The sequence below is a fragment of the Sminthopsis crassicaudata genome, chromosome 1 (assembly GCF_048593235.1).
Source record: "Sminthopsis crassicaudata isolate SCR6 chromosome 1, ASM4859323v1, whole genome shotgun sequence".
NCBI lineage: Eukaryota > Metazoa > Chordata > Mammalia > Dasyuromorphia > Dasyuridae > Sminthopsis > Sminthopsis crassicaudata.
The window spans coordinates 276,698,828-276,726,381 of NC_133617.1; the positions used below are offsets into that span (position 1 = coordinate 276,698,828).

General features: G+C 31.7%; 1 protein-coding gene across 12 annotated transcripts in view; it reads left to right on the forward strand.

Annotated features, from left to right (window-relative positions):
• C1H8orf34 (chromosome 1 C8orf34 homolog) overlaps positions 1 to 27,554 on the forward strand; it is a 391,674-nt gene that overhangs the window by 280,815 nt on the left and 83,305 nt on the right. For all 12 annotated transcript variants that reach the window (XM_074278849.1, XM_074278851.1, XM_074278841.1 and 9 more), the window contains one exon: positions 8,368 to 8,441. In XM_074278849.1, the coding sequence (XP_074134950.1) occupies positions 8,368 to 8,441 (74 nt within the window). The remainder of the gene's footprint in view (positions 1 to 8,367; positions 8,442 to 27,554) is intronic.

The following is a 27,554-nucleotide window of genomic DNA, read 5'->3' on the forward strand; positions in this document are numbered from 1 at the left end:
TTATGTTCTCCACACTGAGAAAAATTATTAATTCTCTGTCATATTCAGTCACTTATTAAAATTTGGGAGATCCCAGAAATTTTTCTTTTAATTACTTCTTTGTCTAATGTCTCAAGGACAGAGCTGACAGAAAATGGGATTACCATTTTCCTCATTCTGGGTATTGCTACCTAACTTACTTGGGTTTGGTTGGGGATAAATTCTTTGAATAGATTATCCAAGACTGAAAATTCATTAAAATAGGTCCAGTCAATCACTGTGATATTCATTTTTTGTTACTTTTTTATTAAAGCTTTTTATTTACAAAACATATGCATGGGTAATTTTTCAACATTAACCCTTGCAAAACCTTCTGTTCCGAATTATCCCCTTTCCCCCCATCTCCTCCCCTAAATGGCAGGTAGTACTATACATGTTAAATATGTTACAATATATGTATATATATTAATAGTTTTCCAATTGTTTAGGTATGACTTCATTTGTGTGAAAAGTGTTTTGTAGTTTTGCTCATATAGCTCCTGATTTTCCCTTGGCATATAGATTCCCAGATATTTTATACTATCTACAGTTTTTTTAAAATGGAATTTTCCTTTGTAACTCTTGCTATTGGGTTTTGTTAGTGAAGTATAAAAATGCTGAGGATTTGTGTGGATTTATTTTGTATCCTGGAATTTTGCTAAAGTTGTGGATTATTTCTAATGGTTTTTTAGTTGATTATCTAGGACTCTCTAAGTATACCCTCATATCATCTGCAAAGAGTGATAATTTGGTTTCCTTATTAACCACTCTAATTCCTTTAATCTCTTTTCTTTCTCTTATTGACAAAGCTAGCATTTCTAATACAATATTGAATACTAATGGTGATAGTGGGCAACCTTGTTTCACCCCTGATCTTATTGGAAATGATTCCAGTTCCCTATTATATATGCTGTTTGCTGATGGTTTTAAATAGATGCTCCTAACTATTTTAAGGAAAAGTCCATTTGTTCCTATATTTTCTAGTGTTTTTAATAGGAATGGGTGTTGGATTTTACCAAATGCTTTTTTTTTGCAACTATTGAGATAATTAAATAGTTTCTGTTAATGTGATTATTAATAAAGTCAATTATACTTATAGTTTTCCTAATATTGAACCAGCCCTGTATTCCTGGTATAAATCCTATTTGGTTATATTATATTATGCTGAGGATGATTTTCTGTAATCTCTTTGCCAATATTTTATTTAAGATTTTTGCATCAATATTCATTAGGGAGATTGGTCTATAATTTTCTTTCTCTGTTTTCATCCTACTTGGTTTAGGTATCAATAACATGTCTGTGTCATAAAAGGAATTAGGTAGGAGTCCTTCATTCCCTACTTTTTTTCAAATAGTTCATATAGTATTGGAGTTAATTGTTCCTATAATGTTTGGTAGAATTCACATGTAAATCCACCTGATCCTGGGGAATTTTTTCTTAGGGAGTTAATATTCTCTATTTCTTTTACTAAGAAAAAAAAAGTCTGTTTAAGTAATTTATTTCCTCTTCTGTTGATCTAGGTAATCTATATTTTTGTAGGTATTACTCCATTTTGCTTAGTGTAATGTCCTGTCTAGCTTTCTGGAGGTCCTCCAAACAGATCCTGGTCTCACGATCATCACCACAAAGAGAGTCAGTTAGATTCTTAATTGTCTCCTTCACAGTCTGTCTCCTTTATAGTCTGTGTCTGTCACAGTCTGACCCAGTCTTGATCTTAGTAGGGGAGTGCAGAAGTTAGGAGAGCCACCAAGAGGATGGTCAAAGATGAAATGTCTCATTTCCAATCCTCTCAGCCCTTAAATATCCTATTAGAATTACATCATTACAGCATACTGATATATATGAACTCGAGAACCATTATATCACCATGCTGAGTACTAAATATATGTATACTAAAGAAACATCATCTCATCAGTTCCACTGAGTTAACACCTTATTGTAAGTATTCTTGTTTCAAGTATATTTCTCCAAAGTTCTGGCCCTTTACAGCTTAGGTTATTAAATTTATTGACAAAGTTCGGTAAAATAACTCCTACTTAATGCTCCAATTTCCTTTTCATTGGTGGAAATTTCTCTCTTTTCATTTTTGAGACTAACAATTTGATTTTTTTCTTTCCTTTTTATAATCAAATTAACTAAGGGTTTATCTAGTTTGTTGTTGTTTTTTTTCCCATAAAACCAACTCTTAGTTTTATTTATTAATTCAATAGGTTTTTTTTTAGTTTCAATTTTTTTTAATCTCTCTTTTTATTTTTAGAATTTCAAGTTTGGTGTTTAATTGGTTTTTTTTTTTTAATTTGTTCTTTTTCTAACTTTTTTTTTTGAGTTGAAAGCTCAATTCATTGATCTTCTCTTTCTCTATTTTATGCAAGTAAGCATCTAGAGATAAAATTTCCTCTTATTACTGCTTTGGCTGCATGCCACAAATTTTGGTATAATGTCTCATTATTGTCATTCTCTTGAATGAAATTATTTATTGTGTCTATGATTTGCTGTTTCACCCATTCATTCTTTAGGATAAGATTATTTAGTTTCCAATTACTTTTTGGTCTTTTCCCCATGAACTTTTATGAAAAGTAAATTTTACTGCATTGTGATCTGAAAAGAAATGCTATTTCTGCCTTTCTGCATTTGATTTTGAGGTCTTTATGTCCTAATATATGGTCCATTTTTGTAAAAATTCCATGAACATTTTCTATTTCTTTCTGTCTTCATTTAATTTTCTCCAAAGTTCTACCATCCCTAACTTTTCTAGTATTCTATTTACCTCTTTAACTTCTTTCTTATTTACTTTGTGGTTTGATTTGTCTAGTTCTGGAGAGCAAGGTTGAGATCTCCCACTATTATAGTTTTGCTGTCTATTTCTTGTTTCAACAATTTTTGCTTTTGCTTGATCTGAGTTCAGGATGACTATCTCTACTGTTTTTATTTCACTTGAAGTATAATAGATTTTGCTCCAGCCTTTTATCTTTACTCTATATGTATCACTCTGCTTTAAATGTAAACAATATTTCTCATAAATAACATATTGTAGGATTCTGGCTTTTAATCTAGTCTGCTAACTGCTTATGCTTTATGAGAGAGTTCACCCCATTCACATTTATGGTTAAACTACTAATTCTGTATTTCCTGCCATCTTATTAACCCCAAATTATGCTTTTCTCTTTTCTTTTTCCCTTTCCCTCCTCCACAGTATTTTGCTTATGAGCACTACTTGCATGAAGCAGTTCTCCCCCTTTAGAAACTCCCCCTCTTTCATATACCTTTCCCCTGTTATTTCTGTTTTCTCTTCTATTTAACCTGACCCTTTCCTTTTCCCCTTTCTCCTTCCATTTTTCTGTAAGGTAAAAGAAGTTTCTTTGTGAAACCAACTATGTCTAATATTCTTTCTTTAAATCAAATCTTATGAGAGTAAGATTCACACAATATTTATTACTCTCCCTTCTTTCTCTCAAATATGATAGGTTTTCTTTGCCTTTTCCTGACATGTAATTTTCCTCATTTTACCTCCATTTACCTCTTTTTTCTGTTACAATCCCTTTTCCATTTCTAGTCTCTTTTTTATATTATAACAGTAAAATCAAATTATACATACACAGTCTATGTATACCCATAATAGAAATATAGTTCTCTAGAGTTCTTTTCTTTTTACCTTTTTATACTTCTCTTGAGTTCTATATTTGGAAGTCAAATTTTTTATTTAGGTCTGGTCTTTTATTCAGAAATAAATGGAATTCACCTGTTTCATTGAATGCTTATCTTTTTCCCTGAAAGAAAATCCTCAATTTATTTGAGTAATTTATTCTTGGCTGCATTCCAAGCTCCTTTACCTTTCAGAATATCAGATTCCAGACCCTTTGACCCTTTAAAGTGGAAGCTGCTAGGTCCTAGGTAATCCTTATTGTGGCTCCTCAATAGTTCATTGTTTCTTTCTGGTTACTTGTAATATTTTTTTTTCCTTGGTCTGATAGTTCTAAAATTTAGCCATGATATTTCTTGGAATTTTAATTTGGGGCTGTCTTTCAGGAAGTCTTCCTTCAATTCTTTCAATGGTTATTTTACCTTCTGATTCTATTAAATCTGGGCAGTTCTCTTTGATGATTTCCTGAAAAATAGTGTCTAGTATCTTTTTTTCATCATGGTTTTTGGAGAGTCCAATAAACCTTAGATTTTCTCTCCTAAAGCTATTTTCCAGGTCAGTTGTTTTCCCAATTAGGTATTATACTTTTTTCTATTTTTTCATTTTTTTGGTTTTGCTTGACTGATTCTTGTCTCACTGAATCATTCATTTCCATTTGTTCAGTTCTGAATTTTAGTGAATTATTTTCTTCATTTACTTTTTTTTTTGCTTCTTTTTGTATTTGTCCAACTGAATTTTTATATGAGTTGTTTTGTTCTATGGATTTTTTTTTCCATTTCACAAATTCTGTTTTTTTTAAGGCGTTATTTTCTTTTTCCATTTCACAAATTCTGTTTTTCTGGGAGTTGTTTTCTTTTTCCATTTTATTAAATCTTATCTTTTAATGAGTCATATGCCTTTTCCAAACCCTTTTCCAAAGTTCTCATTTCCTTTCCCCATTTTTTTTCTAGATCTCTTTAAATTCTTTTCAATTTCTTCTAGGAGAGCCTTGTGTGATGGGGATCCTGTTATATCACCTTTTGGGCTTCATCTGAAGATGTTCTGCTCTTAGTCTCCTCAGGGTTTGAATTCTGTTTTCTTCTTTTACCATAAAAACTATCTTTGGTCAGAATTCTCTTTGCTTTTTTACTCATTAAAAAAAATAAGCTCTGCTTTTAGTGAAGGGGAAGTTTTCCAGGTTTCCTCTACAAGTGTTAGTGGCTGTGCTGAGTTAATGCTGACTCACTGCTATTGCTGGGTGGATGTGGCCAAGTCCTGTAAGATTTTGGCATTTTAAGTTTTACTATTTACCTTTTGTGTTTGTATTTGATTTTTTTATAACTTCTTTGCCGATCTACTGGCTTGCAACCAGGGCAGAGTAGCCAACACTGCTGTAGATTCTTCCCTGTATATTCTCGACTGCGGGGTACTCCCACCATCCCAGACCTCTGCTCTGTGTTCTGCATCTGTGCTTGGCCTGCTTGCACTTGGCCCACCTCCCTCCATGCCTAATTGAAACATACCTTTTCTAGTGATCTTCAAAATTATGTTCTGCTGGCAATTTGTTGCACTCCCAATCTTCTTGGATTTTGCCATCCAGAACTAATTCAGAAGCTGGATTTGCTAATTAGTCTGAGGGTTATAGGAGAAGGTCAAAAAGAAACTGAGTCTTCTCCACCATCTTGCCTTCCTTCCACTCTTTTGTTACTTGTTAACCAGTCAGAATTGATTGCCACTCTCAAGAGTATAAACTATCAGCCCCTCACTGTGATGGTCTTTGGCATACATGAGTGTCACTAGCCTCTTTTTACTAAAATGCTAATATTATTAATAAAAACTCATTAATATCATTATTTACATCATCAATAATTATAAATACCATTAATAATTACCCAGTAATTACACTTCTCAAACTTTTTAAGCATCACAATACTTAGTATATTGCCTAGTGCATAGAAGTCCTTAATAATTTTTTTTCACTCATTCACTTGGACACAACTTCAAAACATTGATAATTCTCTAAAGATAAATTGGTTTTCCTGGGATCATGTACTAACTAGAAATCAATTTTTATTTCTAGTTATACTGTAGTAACTTTGGATCTTAAATTTAAATCATTGTTGGGAAACTTAATAGTTTTAACATAGGGATCACAGAAGGATTAGGCCACCTCCTTTACCTGCACCCCCTCTTTATATGAATGATACTCTTGGGTTATTCTGGTGGGCTTATTCAGCTTTTTGCTGGGTTTCATTTTGCTGTAAGTGAATCTTTTCCCCATATTCTCTAAGGGAAAGATGGAAGAGACAAGTATTTGGGGAAATGTCAGATTAATGCTCTGGTTTGGCCACATAGTAAACTGGAATGATGGAGGCAAGATAGAGCATCATCTGAAGTGACACTAGGATGTATGTTATTCTGTCAGGTTAATGATGAGTTTTTAACTTCTAAGTGAAAGAAAGATAACCAGGTGGAAATTCCTCGACCTTTGCTTCCATGCTTCCTTCCTTATGCAACATTCCCCTGCCCTAGGTCAACCTTTTTCCCATCTACCATCCTTTGTGTTCCTTTCTCTCACCTCCTGAGTATTGCAGGAACAAACCTATGAATAGATTCTTGTGGGAAAGTGATCAGTTTTCTTTCCTAGCATTATTGACACACAACAGAATTTACTATCTTCTGGGTCCCTCCCCTTTAACCAACTGAATTAGCTTTGGCCTTCAGAATTTAGAGTTAAAAGCCTATTGAGAGCATCTCCAACTGAATATTTACAAAAAAGAAAAAGGTCATGACATAGCTGGCTCTGATACCTAACTAAGACCTAGCAAAAAATAATTAAAAGTTGTTAAAGCTTTCCTTATAGTTAAAAAAGACAAGATATCCCCTATACTAACTGTATATTAGCTTCTAGAATTTTTCAATGTAATTAAGTATATATTTGCTAGAACTTATATCTAATACTCTTTGCTAAGTCCTGCCACATTCCACCTCTCTTAAAATAAAGCTTATAGAACTGGGACCAAACAAAATGGCTAATTAACATGAGAAAACAGAAATACACAAGGATATACATGTAGATAAAGACAAAATGCTTATGCACAAAATACATATGTGTATATTTTTACATTATAAACATGATCTGGTAATTAGTTGTCTAGTATAGACAAGAGAAAGGGATTTATTTATTTAGCTTGATTTATTTGATTAATTTCAGTTACATATTCCTTCCCTTAAAATTTTACCCTAATTATTTTTTTTAGAAATATATTTTTTCTTGTTATCTTTTGACTAAATTAATGTAATAATTCACCTTTTAAGGCATCTTTGATTTCACCAGTTGCAATTTTTTCATCAATTCAGATAGAAAAGACAGCCTGCATTAGTGCAAAATCTGATTGCTGTTTATTAGCTAGAAAAGATTGGACAAGTCTCTTAACATATCTGGACTTCAGTTTCCTCTTCTGTCATATGAGGAGATCAGATTCAGTGATATCTAAAGTCCCTTCCAGACTTAAATCAATAATTTCATAATACCTCTATACCTTAGATGACATTTAAAAATGTGATCTTAAACACTGAAAGAACATTTCCATACAGAGAGCAGATCACAGAAAGAATCCAATGATATCATCAATCTCCATTTTGAAGTTTGCTCTTTTAAAAGCATGTAATAAATCCAATATGTTACTTTCAAACTATTATGCTTGTCTGAACTTCATGCTAAACTTTTAAAAGTTTTTTTCTGTGTACTTTTAAAAAATGTTTTAATGGCCAACATACTATTCTTTACTCACCTTCCTCCCTACCTCCATTAGACTGATAATCTAAAGACAAAGGGGGAAAGGTGAAGAGACACCTTGAAAAAAATTAAAACAATCTTGCAAAATAAATCCATATTAGTAACTGTGTCTAAAATATGTCTCTAAAAGTAGAGCCCATTACTTCTTTGTCAGAGGGTAGGTAACATAGTTTACTATGGGAGCTCTGGAAACATCGATGCTTTGATCAGTTTTTAAATCATTGAAATTTTTTTTCTTTATAGTTTTGCTGTCCTTGTATAATTTTTTTAAAAACTGATATGGTTCACTATACTTCAAGTCAAGTCATAGTTCCCAGGATTTTTTTAAATAATTTCTTTCAGCACTTCTAAAAGTTCAATTCAGTAGATTTATTAGTCATTTCAAAATTGTCTTTAAGAGGCAATCTGAAGTCACCCTTTAACATCTCATTCTTTTCTCTTGTGTTCTACTCTCCACTCCCAATTTAATTCCTCCTTCAGCATAGGAAGTTTGATGAGGATAATGATTTTTGGCTAATGTTTCTGAAAGAAAATATACTCCACTCACTGGTCAGTCTGTGAGGAGTAAGATTTTCCTAATTTTGTTAGCCTGGTCTTCAAATACCAGATCCATTACTCTCTTTGTTCTCAAAGAACAAAATTGAGACCTCACAATGGATTCTCAACAATCACAGATACTTTAAAAAATGAGGGTCTTTTCCACTCTACTATAAGACATTAGACTCAGACTTTGGAGGGTGAAATTAATGCAAGCTTTAGCCTCAAATTATCCATGTAATTTTACCATAATTCTTCAACAAGTTGCTATGGTTGATTTAATATCCTCCAAAGTGACAAGACCGTATTTACTAGCAAGCTAATTATCTTTATAAATTATGACTATAGTTATTATAATTAATTATGAACATATTTTATTGATTTCTTCTTATAGAAACAGATTCTTTATGTCCAACTGAAACAATGGAGGATGATGAATTTGAAAGTGCTTCTCAAATAATAGGACCTGTAAGTATTTCAATTAATCTCTGTCTATATAAAGAATAATATGGACTAAGTAGAAAACTAAACATTATTCTTTAAATGCTAGAATGAATAGAATAGAATGATTTGATTACATATTACTACAAGAAGGGCTCAGTTAAAATAAAAGAAAATTGAAAATATATATGGTTCAAGACATAATATTATATATTTTGAGACAACTTTTTTTAAAGACAATTAGTCATTCTTTTTCACTAGATTTTAAACTCCTTGTGTGCAGAGGCTCAGCATCTTAATTATATTTATATCAAAGAATGTTAACTTCAAGAAAAATGAAAGAAAAGGGAAAACATTTCCAACTGCCTCCTACAACTTTATTTTTATGTAAAATCATTCCCAAAACTTCAAAGTCTTGAATTTCATCCCACTCTGTATCAGCTATTACAAAGGGATTAATAGTATTTTTGCTTTTATTAGTGTAATTATTTTTTAACTTGAATCCATTTACACCCAAGAGGTATGCGAAGGAATTTGAGAGATCCATGTACTTGTATGAAGAAAAACACAATTCTTTTTCACTATTTTATAACTGAAATTTTAAATCTTCTTCGATGATGAACATAAGCAACAAATATTTTTCTGGAAACTGAATCCAAAGGATTGATCAGACTATCCAAGGGGCCCATCAAATACCCAAAGAGGGTAATAAATGTATTGAATGTGCTAATAATAATGTATTGAATGGTGCTAATTAAACTTTTCTTATTTATACCATGTGCAATAGCATATATGTGTGTTTATGTAGATACACACGTGTATATACATATGTGTACACACGTACATATATGTAAGTGTATGTGTTTATGTTTGTGGTGTGTGGTTTTTTAGATGTATGAGTGTGGGTATTAATGTAGGTGTATAACCATGGCTCTCTTTTGAATATTTTCTCCTGTGCATTCTTCTTTTCTAATATTCTCCCTTTTCTGTAACTGATATAATTTCATACTCTCTTGTTGAGAAGGCTTATATAGCCAGTTTTCTTCCTCTTCCTCTAATTTTAAAGCCCTGCTAAACAAATCCCTGCATTTTGTTTTTGTAAACAAGGTGGGTCAATGAAAGCACAGGAGATAAAATTAGAACTGATTAAAAAAAGTCATCATACATCCCAAAATATATATATTTTTTAATATTGACCTGGCAAAAGATGTTTCTAATGACATGTTACAAAAGCCTGTTCTAGACCCTAGTACATTTTAAGCAATAGCATTAATCATTGCTTTTTTCCCCCCAAAAGTCCTCCCAGACTTGTTCTCTAATTATATGTTATGAAATTGTGTTTTCACAATTAGATATCAAATTGATCATTCCATTAATTTCCATCCACAAGGCTTTTATAATCTGTATTTTTTAAAATACTCCAATGAATTTATCATCAGAACCCTGAGTCCAGCTATTTCCAGGTGGTAACTGCTTTCACTTGGAAACTTAACTTGGATTAGTGATTTGTTTTCCTTGGGTTACAGAGATTACTTTGACAGATATGGAATCCTTCCAGCATGCTGTTCTACTACTCCATGGGACACTAAATTGGAAAGTTAAGAGGGAAAGTGGTTGCTTTATCTAAATCTCAATGCTGAATTTGAACAAGACTTTTTTTTTCTTTTTTGCTTTCAATGCAGTAAAGAGAAAAAAAAACTTCAAAGCAAACTTTGAGTCATGTTCTGCAAAAATATAAACATGCTACAAATGCTGAAAATCATTTAGTATGGTTTCCAACACATGCTGTCTCTATTTGCTAAGTTTCCACGTTGACTATCAGATATTAGTGAGTGGGTGACTGTCTGGGACATTTTCCTCATTGGCTTAACTTGTTTTTGAAACTTTTTTCCTGCATATATGTGTGTTTGTTATAAATGAAATAATTAAAAGTCTTTCAAGATTTCAATATTTAGAAATTTGAGAATAAGCAAGTCCTTGATTTTGGCACTCCCTTGTCTTTTAACATCCCTGCAGTCTTGTGTTCTGGAATTTTTCCTTGGCTCCCCAGCAGACTAAATATTAAAGTTATATTGAATATAAATTCTTTTAATAAAAAGTGAATAACAGCAATACAACAACAACACAAAGACTAACAATTTATTGCAAGCAGAAGACAATACTTGTGACTTCATTTTCTTGAATACGTAAGTAATGATTCTCAACCTTTCAGGCTATTATGAAAGCTTAGCTGTAGAAAGGACTTAGAGGTCATCTAATTTCCTACTTGAAGACCAATCAAGGCACATTTATACTTTCCACCTAAAGTAGTTTTCCAAACTCTTCTTAAATACTACTGGGTGTCAACTTATTACCTAATGAATCAGGCCATTTAATTTGGGGATAGTTCTAGATTTTAGGGAATCCTTTTAATTGAACTGAAATCTATCATCTTGTAATTTCCAGAAATTATCTTTTTTCTTCCCTCTGAGGACAAGTAGAATTCATCTAGCTCTTCTATTTCTATTCAATTGTCCTTCAAATATCTGAAATCTATGATTATGGAACACATTTCAAAATTTCTGAAGTGACATCTAGACTTTTGTTTAGAGTTACAGAAGCAGGTTAAAATTCCTATAATCTTACTTTATTAACTCCTATTTCTTAATAAACTTCCCAAATGAAGGTCAAAATTGGGGGAATAAGGTGGTTTGAAGGGAGGATCCAAAACCTCCCCTTTTGTATTGCACTTAACCATCTAGTAAGTGTGGCAATTACATAGATTAGACACCCTTCCTCTTTGCACTAGCACTAGCGATATTTATCCAGATAGATGATATTTATATATGCTTGGGGAGCTATCCATTCTATCAGTGGATAGAGTACCAGCCTTAGGGTCAGGAAAAACATCTTCTTGAGTTCAAATCCAGCCTCAGATACTTGCTAGCTATGTGATCCTGGGTAAATTACTTAATCCTGTTTACCTCAATTTTCTCATTTGTCAAATAAGCTGGAGAAGGAAATAGCAGTGAATCTGGTACCTTTTCCAAGAAAACTCCAAATGGAGTTTACAAAGAATCAGACAGGACTGAAAAATGACTGAACAACAAAACTAGTAAACTGCTTTAAAATTCATTCAGTGCTTCATATCCATTATCTCATTTAGAATTTATACAGGGTATCCCATTCATTATCTCATTGGACTCTCAAAACAACTCTCTGAAGAATGAAAGACAAGTCAAGTGTTTCTACTCCCATTTATAAATAAAAGAAATTTAAGCTTAGAGAACTAAAATGAATTGTTTGAGATGAAAGAGCTAATAATCAGCAGATCTGAAACTTGGACCTATTTCTTCCAGGACCAAACTTAGTATTCTTTCCATTACATTTGAGCAGTCTCCTAACACAATTCAGAAGAATAAAAATGACATATAATTTTAGAAGTATACTTTTCAAATGTGGTATTAAATTGAGAAAAAAGGGTAATTTTTTGTTTGGGTAATATGTGACATGAAAAAGTATATGTTGTATCACCCTGTAGAATGTAAGCTCTTTTATAGCAGAGATTTTTTGTGTGTGTGTGTTTGAATTCTCAGTAATGTGTTCAGTGGTAAATAAGTGTTTGTTGAATTATTTTATTGAATTATAGAATTCAAAGAGAAATTGTAGAGGGACAATAGACTAAGAATATAGAAAGTATATATACAAAGATATTTTTAAATTATACTATTATGTGTACTTTTATTTTATACACACAAATGTACCTATATACATACATATTTTTAAAAGGACTTCACCTGAAACAAAAATATAATAAAATTATTCAAAAAAGTTGAGACCAAAATATCTAAAAGCTGTTCGATGATGTACTTGGCATATCACTCAAAGCAAAATATTTTGAATTGAATTGACTAAAGATAAATTATGTAAGCCAGTATTATTTTAATTTTTGACCTATTCAAAATACTTGTGGGTCTGTATGTGTACATGTATGTATCTATACATACACATAAGTAAATATATATCTAATGATATTATACTCATTCACCAATATGGGCATATAGATTATATATATGCAGTTAAAAAAGTGAAAATAGGTCAAGCAGTGGGATGAGTTTGGTGCTACTAAACTCAATTAATAAATAAAAAATTATTAAGTACTTACTATATTCTAGGTATTGTGAATGGACCAAAATGAAATCATGCTTCCTCATAGGGGAGTAGGATAAATTCATTGTTAGCTAATTCACCTCAAAATATTTTGCCTTGAACATGCAGATTTATATTGCCAAAATACTTTTAATCATTTTTGGTATTTTCTCTTTTGAACAATTCTATTTCATTTTAATTTCAAGTGAAATACTTTTAGTCATTTGGCCCAAATAAGACAGGATCAGTTAGTTGACTTCTAAGTTAGTCCTATTACCATCTTTTAGAATCAATCATTCAATTATTATGACTTTAAAGATATTTTCCTGAAATTGTCCCAGTATCATTTTTTGTTGATTGATAAAAACTTACTTCATCTAATAAATTTAACAATATAATTTATATCTTCTGGTGCATTATTTTTTTTTGTTTTGATTTCTGTTGATGCTGTTGTTCCATATCAAGTGAATCTATTGATGTAGAGAATACCTAATATTGAAAGTCTGTGAGTTATAAATTAGCAACCCTTCAGTTATTTAGTGTCTTGGAGAATCACTGAGGGCACTGCAAATTTAAATAACTTATCTATAATCATATAGCCAAGATGTGTCAAAAACAGTATTTGAACACTAAAGCAGGATTTGACTCTAATGTTGGACCCATATCCAATTTCCCAAAGTAATGAAGTGGTTTATTTTCATTAACTAAATGTTCTTTATTTCCTAGGTACCTATTAGAGCAGCATATCATATTGTTGGAAGCTTATAGGATTTTAAAGATGAATGGATGTTATTCCAATGAGCTTGTTTGGCAGAAAAAGAAGTGATAGTTTAAAAGAGTTGAAAGGTGAGTGAGGGGAGGAAGTTAGCTAATAACAGTACCATATTGGTGAAGACCAGAGAGTCAGAAGTGGAACCAAGAAAAAAATTAAAAATGATTGGCTTGAGTCCTCCCCCAAGATGGAGGTTTCAGGAGAAACTCACCAATGAGAGAAGAAAGTCACAGGAATGTAGGAATGTTCTATAATGAGGAGTCCACAAGGAAAGAGAAAACTTCTAGGCTAAGAAGAGAGCTAAAAGATGTTGACAAAGTCCATAGGATCATAAGAATATACAGTGTAGGAATGAAGCCTAAGTTCTTCTCAACATTTTTTTAAATTGTTATCACTATCCACCATTCTCCCCCATCCCTCTGCCCTCATAATAAGTCAATCAACAAAGTCTTATTAAACAGTTTGTTTCACATCTTGTGCTAAGTGTTGATAAATATAAAAGCAAATAGTAATTCTTGCCCTTAAGGAACTTATATCTACTGAGTGTGTAGGGAAGAGAAATATGTTTTAAAAATCTCAATCATAATAAATAAGTACATCAAGCAAGGCAGCTAGAGAGAATACCTATCCTGAAGTCAGGAATATTCATCTTTCTCATTTCAAATCTGTCCTCAGAAATGGCAAACCATTCTAGTATTATTGCCAAGAAAACCCTAAAAATCAGATACAACTGAAACAAACGAATAACAGCATAGTCAAACACAAACAAGTATATAGGATGATTACATCAGGGAAAAAAAGTCATTCTATACCTCTGCTTTGTCACTTCTTCAGGAAATTAAAAATATACTTCATTACTAATATTCTGAAATAATATTAATGTATTTACCAGAGTTTTTAAATCTTTCAAAATTGTTTTCCTTTATATTATTGTTATATTAAGTATCATATTTTTGTGAACTTTTCTCTCCATTGGTTCATATTCTCAGATTTCTCTGAATGAATTTCTTTTGTCATAGTTTCCTCAGTAAACTGAGTCCATTCCATCTATCTACTATAATTAGCTGACACATTATCCAAGCAATAATCCACTTGCCATCCAGTTCTTTGCTTTCTGGATTTCTTTGTCTGTTTCCATTTCGAAACTTCTTACTTCAAGGCTTTTCATCCAAGTAGCCTTGAAAGTACAAGGTCAAAATGGAATATATGATTTGGGCATAAAGGATGATACCATAAACAAATTGAAAAAAAAAGTGATAACTTAATTATCAGATCTTTGGAGAAGGGAGGAATTTATGACCAAAGAAGAACTAGAGATCAGGAAAGACAAAGTGGACAACTTTAATTACATTAAATTTTAAAAAGTATTATTCTATTAAATATCTATTCTTCCTCATTTTTCCAGGGTCATATTTTTTTATTGTGAGCCATTTCAGTTTTATTATTATTATTATAACATAATATTTTCTTTTTAAAAATATTGTTGCATCAGAGACTTATAGGATTCTGATACTTATCTGATCCTTGGTAGGTGAATACTTTCTTTCTGGATGCTTGCAAAATTTTTTCTTTTATCTTGTGAACCATGGACTTTTATCAAAACATTCATAAGTGTTTTCAGTTTGTAGCTTCTTTGGGCAATAAGTCAGTGAATCACTTTGCCTTATGCTACTTACAGATCTATGACATTTTCTTTTATTATTTCAGGAAATATAGAAATGAAAAAGGTTTTGTTTTTGTTTTGAAGATTTTGGAGGGGTGGGGGATGAAGGGATCATTGTTTTTAGGAAGTTTAAGGTTTTTTAGAATGCTATTTTTCTTCACTCAATTTTTCAGGCCAATTATTTTTTCTGGACTTTGTCCTAACCTCCTTTACCATCTCTTGAAATCACTGAATTCTGTTGACTTTATTATATTTTTAGGGAATTCACTTCATGGGTAAAGTATTCTACCTTCTAAATTATTCAATTTTTTTACATTTTCCATTTCAATATATTTAAATTCTTTTTTTTTTTCAAAATCTCTAGCTTCATTCTTTTTCTATCTAGTCCAAAAGACCAAGGCATTTTTTTCTAAGACTGCTTATATTTGTGTAATTACTTTATTTTAGTTTTACTTCTTGGGATTCTTTTAATCCATAGTAGTCATGCATTGTATTGAGAATTAAATTTATTATGTCTCTACTTTTAGTTATTAGATTAGAACTATGTGCCAAGGTTATTTTCCTCCCATACCTACATCTCTTCCCTATTTTACTCCTCACACTTTTTTGTGATGAAAAAACCATGATTCTGATTGAGCCCTCTGTAGACTGGATTTTTAAAAAAATTTTATTCTAGTAAATTCACTTATTTTTAATAAACATTACTTTATGAATCATGTTGGAAGGGAAAAATCAGAACAAAAGGGAAAAACAATGGAAGAGATTAAAAAACAGAAAAAATAAGTGAACTTAGCATGTGTTCATTTACATTCAGTCTCAATAGTGATTTAAAGCATTTTTTTCCTATAACTATAGATGGCTTTAATTTTGTCATCTGAAAATTGTCTGTTCATATCCTTTGACCATTTATCAATTGGGAAATGACTTGTATTCTTATTCAAGTTCTTTATATATTTTTATATATTCTTTATATATTTTAGAAATGAGACCTTTATCAGAAATGTTGGCTATAAAATTTTTCCCAGATTTGTATTTCCCTTTTAATTTTGGTTCTGTTGGTTTTGCTTTTGCAAAATCTTTTTAAATTTAATCAAAGTTGTCCATTTTACCTTTCAGAATGTTCTCTCGTTCTTCTTTGATCATAAATTCCTCCCTTCTTCAGAGATCTGAAAAATAACATCCCTTGTTCTCTGAATTTGTTTATGGTATTTCTTTATGTCAAAATCATTTACTCATTTTAACTTTTATTTTGATATAGGATATGAGATGTAGTTCTGTGCTGAATTTCTGATATGTTATTTTCCAATTGTCTTAGTAATTTTTATGAAATGGTTCTTATTCTAGAATTTGGAGACTGGGGGGGTTATCAAATCCTAGATTACTATAGGTCTTGACTATTATGTTGCATGTATCTAATCTATTCCACTAATTTACCACTCTTATTTCTTAGCCAGTACCAAATGGTTTTGATGACTGCTATTTTATAATGTAGTTTTAGGTTTGAGACGTCTAAGCCACCATCCTTCCGATTCTTTTTCATGAATTCTCTTGATATTCCTGACCTTTTGTTCTTCCAGATGAATCTTCTAGTTCTATAAGATAATTATTTTTACAATTTGATTTGTATGACATTGAATAAGTAGACCAATTTAGGCGGAATTATCATTTTTATCATATTAGGTTGGCCTACCCATGAGCAATTGATATTTTCCCAGTTGTTTAGATCTGACTTTTTTGTGTGTAAGAAGTTTTTTCTAATTGTGTTCATATAGTTCTTGGGTATCTCTTGGCAGGTAGACTCCCAAGTAGTTTATTTTGTCTATGGTTATTTTAAATGAAATTTTTCTTTCTATATCTTGCTGATGGGTTTTGACAGTAATATATAGAAATGCTGGTGATTTGTGTGGGATTATTTTATATCCTGCAACTTTGCTAAAGTTGTGAATTATTTCCAGTAGGTTTTTGGATGATTTTCTAAGATTCTCTAAGTATTATCATATCATCATATCATTGGCAAAGAGTGATAGTTTTATTTCCTCATTCCTTATTCTAATTCTTTTAATATCTTTTTCTTTTCTTATTGCTAAAGCTGAGCTTTCTAGTACAATGTTGAATAACAATGGTGATCATGGGCATTCTTGTTTTACCTCTGATATTATTGGGAATGCATCCAGCTTCCCTCTATTACAAATAATGCTTGCTGTAGATTTTTAGATAGTGCTTATTATTTTAAAGAAAGCTCCACTTATTCTATACTCTCTAGTGTCTTTAATAAGAATAGGGACTGTATTTTGTCAAAAGTTTTTTCTGCATCTGTTGAGATTATCATATGATTTCTGTTTTTTTTTTTTTATTTTAATTGGTATGGTCAATGATGGTAATAGTTTTCCTGATATTGAATAATCTCTGTATTCCTAGTATAAATTCTACATGATCATAATGTATTATTCTGCTGAAGAGTTACTGTAATCTTTTTGCTAATATTTTGTTTAAAAACTACATTAATATTGAGCAGGGAGATTGGTCTATAATTTTCTTTCCATGTTTTAGCCCTTCTTGGTTTAAGGATCAGTGCCATATTTGTGTCATAGAAGGAATTTGGCAGTATTCTTTTACCTATTTTTCCAAATAGCTTACATAGTATTAGAATTAATTGTTCTTTAAATGTTTGGTAGAATTCACTTGTGGATCCATCTAAACCTGGAGATTTTTCCTTAGGGAGTTTATTTATGGCTTCTTCAATTTCTTTTTCTAAAATAGGTCTGTTTAAGTAATTTATTGCCTCTTCTATTAACCTGAGCAACTTATATTTTCACAAATTTTATATTTTTGTAAATGCTGCCATACATTGGGCAAAATAGCTCCTAGTTATTGCTTTACTTTCTTTTTCATTGGTGGTAAGTTCACTCTTTTCATTTTTGATGCTGGTGATTTTGGTTTCTTTCTTTCCTTTTTCTGGTCAAATTAACAAAAAGTTTATCTATTTTGGTGTTTTGTTTTTGCATAAAACCAAATCTTAGTTTTATTTATTAGTTCAATAGTTTTCTTAGTTTCTATTTTAGTAATCAATCCTTCAAGTTTCAAAATTTCTAATTCGGTATTTAATTGAGGTTTTAATTTGTTTTGTTTCTAGCTTTTTCAGCTGCATACCTAATTCACTGGTCTCCTCTTTCTCTATTTTATTAATGTTGCTATTTGGAGATATAAAATTTCTCCTAGGAACTGCTTTGGCTGCATCACATAGGTATATTGTCTCATTATTGTCATTCTCTTGGATGAAATTATGAATTGTTTCTGTGATTTGTTGTTTGAACCACTCATTTTTTCAAATTAGATTATTTTATTTCCAATTGGTTTTTAGTCTGTTTTTCTCTGTGCCTTTATTGAACCTAATTTTCATTGTATTGTGGTCTGAAAAGGAAGTATTTACTATTTCTGCCTTTCTGCACTTGATTGTGAGTTTTTTATGCCTTAATTATATGGTCAGTTTTTGTGAAGGTGCCAGGTACTGCTGAGAAAAAAAGATATATTTCTTTCTGTCCCTATTCAATTTTCTCCAGAGGTCTCTCATATCTAGATTTTCTAACATATATATATATATATATATATATATATATATATATATATATATATATATATATATATATATATATCACATCCAAGAAACCTCTTTGGGCTTGAGACCAATTGATGTCTTGCTTTGAGATTTTTTCTGTGGACATTTTGTCCTCTGCCCTATCATCATATTAGCTTTCTATGGTCAAGGTTCCTTTCTATTTCTTGTCCATTTTCTTTCCTTTTCTTTTGGTATTTCCTCTTTATTTACTTTTACAGTTGAGCATTGTTCCTGGGGTAAAAGGGTCACTGTCCCAAACTTCTTGTACAAATCTGAGCCTTAGATTTGAGCCCAGCATCCCTGTATTTGCAGATTTAGCTTTGCCTGCTCTTTCCAGGAAATGCTTTGTTTCCCAGAATTTGCCTTCTGAGCTTGGACTGGAAACTGCCCTACAGATTTGCTCTTCTACTGCACCTAGACTGAGGTTTTTAGATACTAATTTTTTGTGATTAAGACCCTCTCACTGGCTTTCCCAGAGTCTATCTGAGCTAGCCCGAACATCCTTTTCTCCCTAGTGAGATGACCTTCCTTGAAGTTTTTCTAGTCTGTCTTGATCTGGAGAGTGGTTTCATTCTGTCAGACTCTGTTCAGCAGTTTGGTTTCATTTTCAAGAGAAACTGGGACCATGAGCAGATTCCTAGCCTTACTCTGCCATCTTGACTTGACCCTCAGACTATAGCTTGGATGCTTATGCCATTGAAGTTATAGATGAGATCTCTGAGGCAAGGATTTGTCATCTGCAGTGGCCTAGGCTTCTTCATAGATCTCTGATGGTACAACTCAGGTCTTTGCCCCTGTCAGTCAGTCATCTTGTCTACTATGTGCTGGAGGTCTGTCTCTATTTCTTATTATGTAAAAGTGATTCCTCAGAGGCCCTAGTCCGGTAATGGCTGTCTTACCTCTCATTCTCTTAGTCCCTTGATAGTAGAGGCTAGATACTGAGCTGATCTAGGCTCCTGATGTGACTCTGAAAGGAGTGCTGTCTTCAGGGCCTGTTGGATGATTCCTATCACAGTATTTATTACTATGATTTTGAAGACTGGAATGTCAAATGCCTTGCCATCCCTGTCTCCCTTTCATTACATGGGACAAACTGGAAAGCCTATATTTCCTGAAACTTGTTTGTCTACATCATTCAGTGAGGGTTTCCAGTAGACTTAGAGCTCTAAAAAATGCCAAATCAGAGGTTATACATTTAGAGAAGGTAAAACTGCTACTTAACAAATAATTCATTTTTGATTGCCTGCTGCGGTATCATAACATCCTGTTTCTCATGGTTTCTATCTTCTAATGGTGTGTCTACAAGTCTGATTTTCTGGGATTGCAATTTTTCATACTTCCCACATTTTCCCTTGTTCCCAATTTATGAGAAAAAACTCATAAGTCCAGGTCAAATGCAGATGTGATATTAATTACAATGCAAATAGGGATAAGAAAAAATGTACATCTTTTTTTAAAAGGCCATCTGTGCAGGACTCTAGAAAGAAACATTTTTTTTTCTCTCTGAAAGGTAGATATAGCATGAAGAATTGGCTCTCAACTCTAGGCATTTAGAGTGGAAAAGATTTTGCTCCTTAATAAATTATTTTCTAATTTTCCAAAGTATTAGGTGGATTGAATGAACTAGTTTCTGTAAATTCCCTTCCATAGGCAGATTTTACTGTGGACATGTAGTCAGTTAAGACAGCAGCAGTATTTGGTTATGGTTTCTGTTCCCTAGCTGATTGGTAACTAGTTCATTGAAATCCTCTTAGAATCAGTCTCAGTGAGATGTAGGGAAATACATAAAAAAAGAATTCCACTGTACACAATAAATATCGACTGCTTAGAGCTTTGAGAATTTGAAATCTCTTGAAGTTATATGAAGTTTCATAATATGTAGGTTTGCTAAGATGCATTTTATTTTACTTTTCTCCCGTCAGAAATCCACAAAAGATTTGCAGACTAAACACCTGATGTCTCTGTGGAGCACTTCTTCCTATCCTTTCTCAGACTTTGCCTGGAAATTATGTCATGATATAATATATTAGGGAAGATATTTACAAAAATTACTACACTTAATGGATTAAATTAAATCATAACTTTTTAATAACAAAACTAAGAAGATATTTTAAAATGAGCCTTAAAATATATTTTTCAGTGTTAACTCTTGGACCCTTATGCTTAATCTCTTTTCTTAGAATTATAGGATTTTGTTTGTTTAGTTTGGTTTGGTTTATTTGTTTTTTAAAGTGATTTGATGTCTTTAATATTTGGTCCCAATAAATGTATATACTGCCCTATCTAATCCTGTATTCTGTGAATTCTATTTCTTTTAATTTTTGTATATTCAAAAATATTAAATGCTTCTTTTAGTGGCATGTATTAACCAATAAGATAGTTTTAGAATAAAAGATCCTTGGACTTGGAACTTGTAGAAACTTTGCCTGGCTTGTTTGCTTCAGCAAGTCATCTGACTTGTAAAGGAAACATTTGAAGTCAATTGATATAGACAATCATAATTTAATTTCCAGACAGTTTTCATAAAGTTTTTAGTGTACCATGATTTCATAACTGATTTGGTATTGGAATTCTTGATGTTGCAATGTGGTTTCTGTCTTCTTGTCTTCTATCTCATCACCCAACGTATTTATCACATTACAAAGTTTAGTGCTCGCAAGACAAATAGGTCTAACTTAATAGCCTCATCTAAATTCGGGCTTCTTTCGAAGTTGTGATTTCATATTTAAGCACAATCTATAAAGCGATAATGTAGAAGAGGAATTAAAATTGTTCTGCTTGGCTCTAGAAGAGATTGTATAGAAATTATGAAAGATAAAATTTAGACTTCCTATAAGGAAGACCTAAGTATTAATACTATCTAGTACAATGAATGAGCTCAGTATATAATTTAATGTGTTCCCACTCATTGAAGGCCTTTTATTAGAGTTTGGATGACCACTTCTCAAATGTGTTGTAGAGATAATTCATTTTCAGGTATGAGTTGGACTACATTGAAATTGAGTTCCTAAGAATTTCGACCTTCTGTAAATAGATTTTTTTTTAATTCATTTTTCCAAATTATCCCCTCCCTCCTTCCACTCCCTCCCCCACCCATGGCAGGTAATCCCATACATTTTACATGTGTTACAATATAACCTAGATACAATATATGTGTGTAAATACCTTTTTCTTGTTGCACATTAATTATTAGCTTCCGAAGGTATAAGTAACCTGGGTAGATAGACAGTAGTGCCAACAATTTACATTCGCTTCCCAGTGTTCCTTCTCTGGATATAGTTATTTCTGTCCATCATTGATCAAGTGGAAGTGAGTTGGATCTTCTTTATGTTGAAGATTTCCACTTCCATCAGAATATATCCTCATACAGTATTGTTGTTGAAGTGTATAGTGATCTTCTGGTTCTGCTCATTTCACTCAGCAACAGTTGATTTAAGTCTCTCCAAGCCTCTCTGTATTCCTCCTGCTGGTCATTTAATAGATTTTTTTTAAAGCCAACAAATACACAAAGATAAATTTAAAGTTCTGTCATACAAATAACCCTAAAAATGAATAATTTAAAAGTTGCAATTTTACTTTTATAAATCTACAAATAACAGCACAAAAAGGAAGGAAAATCATGTTCATGGTGTTAAGAATAAAAGTAACTTAACTTGTTTTCTTGTAATAAAAATGTAATTAATCAAAACAGAATTTTGTGAATGCTCATTATTGTCTTGCCAAAGAGCAATAATAGACCAACAATGAATTTTTTATCTTCAAAGATCGTGTTGACAAATTGCTGGCAGCTAATTGTTAGCAATGAATTGCCCTGCTGGAGAAAAAAGTGACTAATAAAATTTTTCCTCAAACATTAAAGGTCTTTGCTATTGATTTTTCCATCTGGCCTGTGGAATTATGCTTGGCTTTTATAACTTTGCAACCCAGAAAGTCAAGGAAACCTCAGAGACTCAACTGCTACAGAAAGCTAGTTATCTACAGAAACTCAAATCCATGTGGTTTTCCATTTGATATTTCTGGTCTGTCGATATGTATTACATTAAAGATGGAAATATTTCTACAAGTTTTTGCATGTTTATTTTTTACTATGAATTGGGTAAGATTTTTAAAATAATAGCCTAACCTCATATTCAGCTTAATAGCCCTATCTCTAAGTTGAAAAAAAAAAGATAATTGTTTATGAGACATTTTAATATAATGGATTTTAAAAAAAATAACAAATCATAATCTTTTTGGCATCTGTATAAAATGTATTTATCTTTCTATTAGTAAATTGTGATAATGTTCTTTTGAATATTAGATAATAAAGGGAATAACCAATATGTATTGCCAAGTAAAAAAGACAATGGACTTCTAGACACAATGTCCTGCCAGAAATAGGTATCTCCATGTGCTGCTCCTGCTAAGTGTTTGAGGATCTCTTTTGTTAAAATGTTTCCATGTTCTTTGTTAAAAAAAATAACCAATCTTATTTGCCTCATAAATTTTAGCTATTATGATACTTAGTGGATATTGACCTTATTATTTGTAATGATATATTTAAAGAGGGAATAGGGAAAAATAAACTATTTCCAAATCCCAGATCACATATATTTTAAAGAATGAGAGAGAGAAAGAGAAATGGGGCAAATTAGAGGAAGAAAGAAAGAAGAGGGAAGAAGGAAGGAAGGAAAGAAGAGAGGGAGGGAGAAAGGGAGGGAAAGAAGAAGGTAAGAACAGAGGGAGGGAGGAAAAGAGGGAGGGGAAAAGGAAAAAAGGGAAGGAGGGTGGGGAAAATCTCATATTGCTTTAGCTAGTAGAAAATATACAGCATATATTGATTTCATTAATCAACTATTTTGTGGGGATAAATTCATATAAAATGTTTGAATGAGATTTACCAAGGCAGAGTGATCTGCTAAAAACCACCAGAATTCAAGTTAAAAGAGCTGAGTTCAAATCAAGTCTCTTCAACTTAGTAATTATATTACATTGGCTATAAAATGGAATTATTGAACTAATTAACCATGAGAGTTCTCTTCTAATTCTGATCTGTGATCCTGTTTAATGACCTTTATGAAGATATTTCACAAATTTCAAATTTCACAAACTATGCAAAATAAATAAGTAAATTATGTAAAATGGTTGCCTATAAAATTTCATCATACAGAACCTTAAACACTTGTGAACTTCCTTTCACCTTACAACCACATTTATCCAACTGAGATCACTTTGTCCATTGTAAAAAAAAAAAGTAGTCAGATATAAAGTCAGAGACTCTGGAATGTGCTGGCTAAAGCAAACAGAAAAAAAAAGAATAATATATTCCCAACATTATGTTGACTGAATGTGATTTATTTCAACATACCAAATCAATTGAAAAAAAAAGGAAAGACATTTGAGAAAACATGTCCCAAAAAAAGAGGTTTATTTATCTTTGTGTGTGTGTGCTTTGTAGCTTTTGTAAGCTAAATCAAAATGTAAAAAAATACTAAAATAATTTTCTTAGCTTCTAAATTACTAAATTAAGAGTTTTAAATAATCCCATATTATGTGTCAGTAGAACAAGTACCTAAATAAAATGAAATTACTGATCTCTATTATAAGAACATAAGTTATATGTAAGGGAAGACTTCTGTCACCCAAGAAAATCCATCTAATTTTTGAAGAAATTGAATTGTTAATTGAAAAAATTTAATTCCTTAGATTAAGCTGAAATCTGCCTTCCTACAAATTCCATCCTATGTTCCTACTTCTATTCTTTGATGATCAGCTGAACAAAACTAACCCTTGTAGTCAAAAACATGGCAAAGTCATTGGAACCTTGCCCTATGAACCCAACATTTAAGTGGTTTCTGGATTTAAAATTATGGTTTTTAACAATTCATTTGCTTCTTGATAGCTTTAGTATGTACTTAGAGTATGGTAAATAAAAGTGAATTTAGTATTTGGTTAGCAAAAATAAGTGGGGTAGTAAGGTGGTATAATAGAGAGAATGTCTCGTCTGGATTCCAGAAGACTCATTTTCCTGAATTCAAATCTGGCTAGTAAATTCTTACTAGCTATATGATTCTGAGTAAGTCACTTTATTCTGTTTGCCTCAGTTTTCTTATCAATAAGATGAATTGGAGAAGAAAATGGCAAACCACTCCAATATCTTTGCCAAGAAAATTCCAATGGAGTCATGAAGAGTCAAACACAATTGAAATGAATGAACAACAGCAAATAAGAAAAATAGTTTAAATAAGATGTTACCAGATGACATTAAAAAATGTTTTATTTCTGATATTTATATTCAGCTATTCCCCAATCAATTGATATTTAATTTGTTGTACTTTTTGTTCCAACAAAAAGTATTGCTATAAATATTTTTTATGTTTGTGAGTCTTTCCTTTTTGGTATCATTTGTTTGAGTGTCCTAGGGTCTAGTACAGTTATGTGCAAGGGATTAGGACCAAAATCTGGTTAATTGATCCCTTATTAGAGGAATCTGGAATTATGCTTTACTGCACTGTGGCTCCTGCTACAAAGCTCATTGAAATAAAAATAAAATCTTCTCCCCAACTTTGTCACATTTCCTTTAATCTGAATTCTCCCTCCTTTTTTATATTTTAGATGACATATTTTTAAATCTATTATATTGGTGTAGATTTTCCTATCCATCAGTTATTTACTATTTTAATTTTATTGATTTGATTATATAAATTTGAAACATCTTAATGCAATCAGGTACATTTCTTTTCGCTAATAATTTTCCTCTTTGTTGAATTGGGAAAAAACATTATTAATTGAGATGATTACTTAATTCTACATTCTTCCATCTTTATTAGTGTTCTTTACCTGCACACACACTTTTTTCATTTTTTTAGCCTTTTTAATATATATATTCCCTACACAATATACTATAAAAATTGCTACAAGTGCAAATTCCTCAGCAGTTTTCTTGAGTAAATTTATTAAGTAATGCATTTCTGTCTCCTCTCCTCCTCTTCCCCAGCTTCTTTTTTAGGAGGCTGTCAAAAATTATTTTAACTGATATTTGGGATATCTAATCTGTTACACTGAAGTACTTTACTATTTCAATAGCATGAATTTCTTTTTTTAAATTTATTTTTTACTAATAACACTTTTTGACAGTACATATGCATAGGTAATTTTTTTACAACATTATCCATTGTACAACCTTCAGTTCTGAATTTTTCCCCTCCTTCCTTCCACCCCCTCCTCTAGATTGCAGGTATTCCATATATATTAAATATGCTATAGTATATCCTAGGTACAATCTTTATGTGCAGAACCGAATTTTGTTGTTGTTGTTGTTGTTGCAAAGGAAGAATTGGATTCTGAAGGTAAAAATAACCTGGGGAGAAAAACAAAAAAATGCTAACAGTTTACATCCATTTCCCAGTGTTCCTTCTCTGGGTATAGCTGATTCTGTCCATCATTGATCAATTGGAATTGGATTAGCTCTTCTCTATGTTGAAGATATCCAATTCCATCAGAATACATCATTATATAGTATTGTTGTTGAAGTGTATAATGATGTCCTAGTTCTGCTCATTTCACTCAGTATCAGTTGATGTAAGTCTCTCCAAGCCTCTCTGTATTCGTCCTGTTGGTCATTTCTTACAGAACAATAATATTCCATAACATTCATATACCATAATTTACCAAACCATTCTCCAATTGATGGGCATCCGTTCATTTTCCAGTTTCTAGACACTACAAAAAGGGCTGCCACAAACATTTTGGCACATACAGGTCCCTTTCCCTTCTTTAGTGTTTCCTTAGGATATAAGTCCAGTAGTAACACTGCCGGGTCAAAGGGTATGCACATTTTGACAACTTTTGGGGCAAAATTCCAGATTGCTCTCCAGAATGTTTGGAGCATCAGTGTCCCAGTTTTTCCGCAGCCCCTCCAATATTCATCATTATTTGTTCCTGTCATCTCTCTGATCAATAGTGATTTGGAACACTCTTTCATATGAGTGGAAATAGTTTTAATTTCATCATCTGAAAATTGTCTGTTCATATCCTTTGACCATTTATCAATTGGAGAATGGCTTGATTTCTTATAAATTAAAGTCAATTCTCTGTATATTTTGGAGATGAGGCCTTCATCAGAACCTTTAACTGTAAAAATGTTTTCCCAATTTGTTACTTCCCTTCTAATCTTGTTTGCATTAGTTTTGTTTGTACAAAAGCTTCTTAATTTGATGTAATCAAAATTTTCTATTTTGTGATCAATAATGATCTCTAGTTCTCCTTTGGTCACAAATTCCTTCCTCCTTCACAAGTCTGAGAGGTAAATTATCCTATGTTCCTCTAATTTATTTATGATCTCGTTCTATATGCCTAAATCATGGACCAATTTTGATCTTATCTTAGTATGTGATGTTAAATGTGGGTCATATTAATTTCCAGTTTTCCCAGCAGTTTTTGTCAAATAATGAATTCTTATCCCCAAAGTTGGGATCTTTGGGTTTATCAAACACTAGATTGCTATTTTTATTGACTATCTTGTCCTGTGAACCTAACCTATTCCACTGATCAACTAGTTATTTCTTAGCCAATATCAAATGGTTTTGGTGACTGCTGCTTTATAATATAGTTCTAGATCAGGTACAGCTAGTCCACCTTTATTTGATTTTTTTTTCATTACTTCCCTTGAAATTCTCCATATTTTATTGTTATTTTTTCTAGGTCATTAAAATAGTTTCTTGGGAGTCTGAATTCTATACCACTAAATAAATAGATTAGTTTAGGGAGTATTGTCATCTTGATTATATTCGCTTGCCCTATCCAAGAGCACTTAATGTCTTTCCAATTATTTAAATCTGACTTTATTTTTGTGGCAAGTGTTTTGTAATTTTGCTCATATAATTCCTGACTTTCCTTTGTTATATATTCCCAAATATTTTATAATATTGACAGTTATTTTGAATGGGATTTCTCTTTGTATCTCTTGCTGTTGGATTGTGT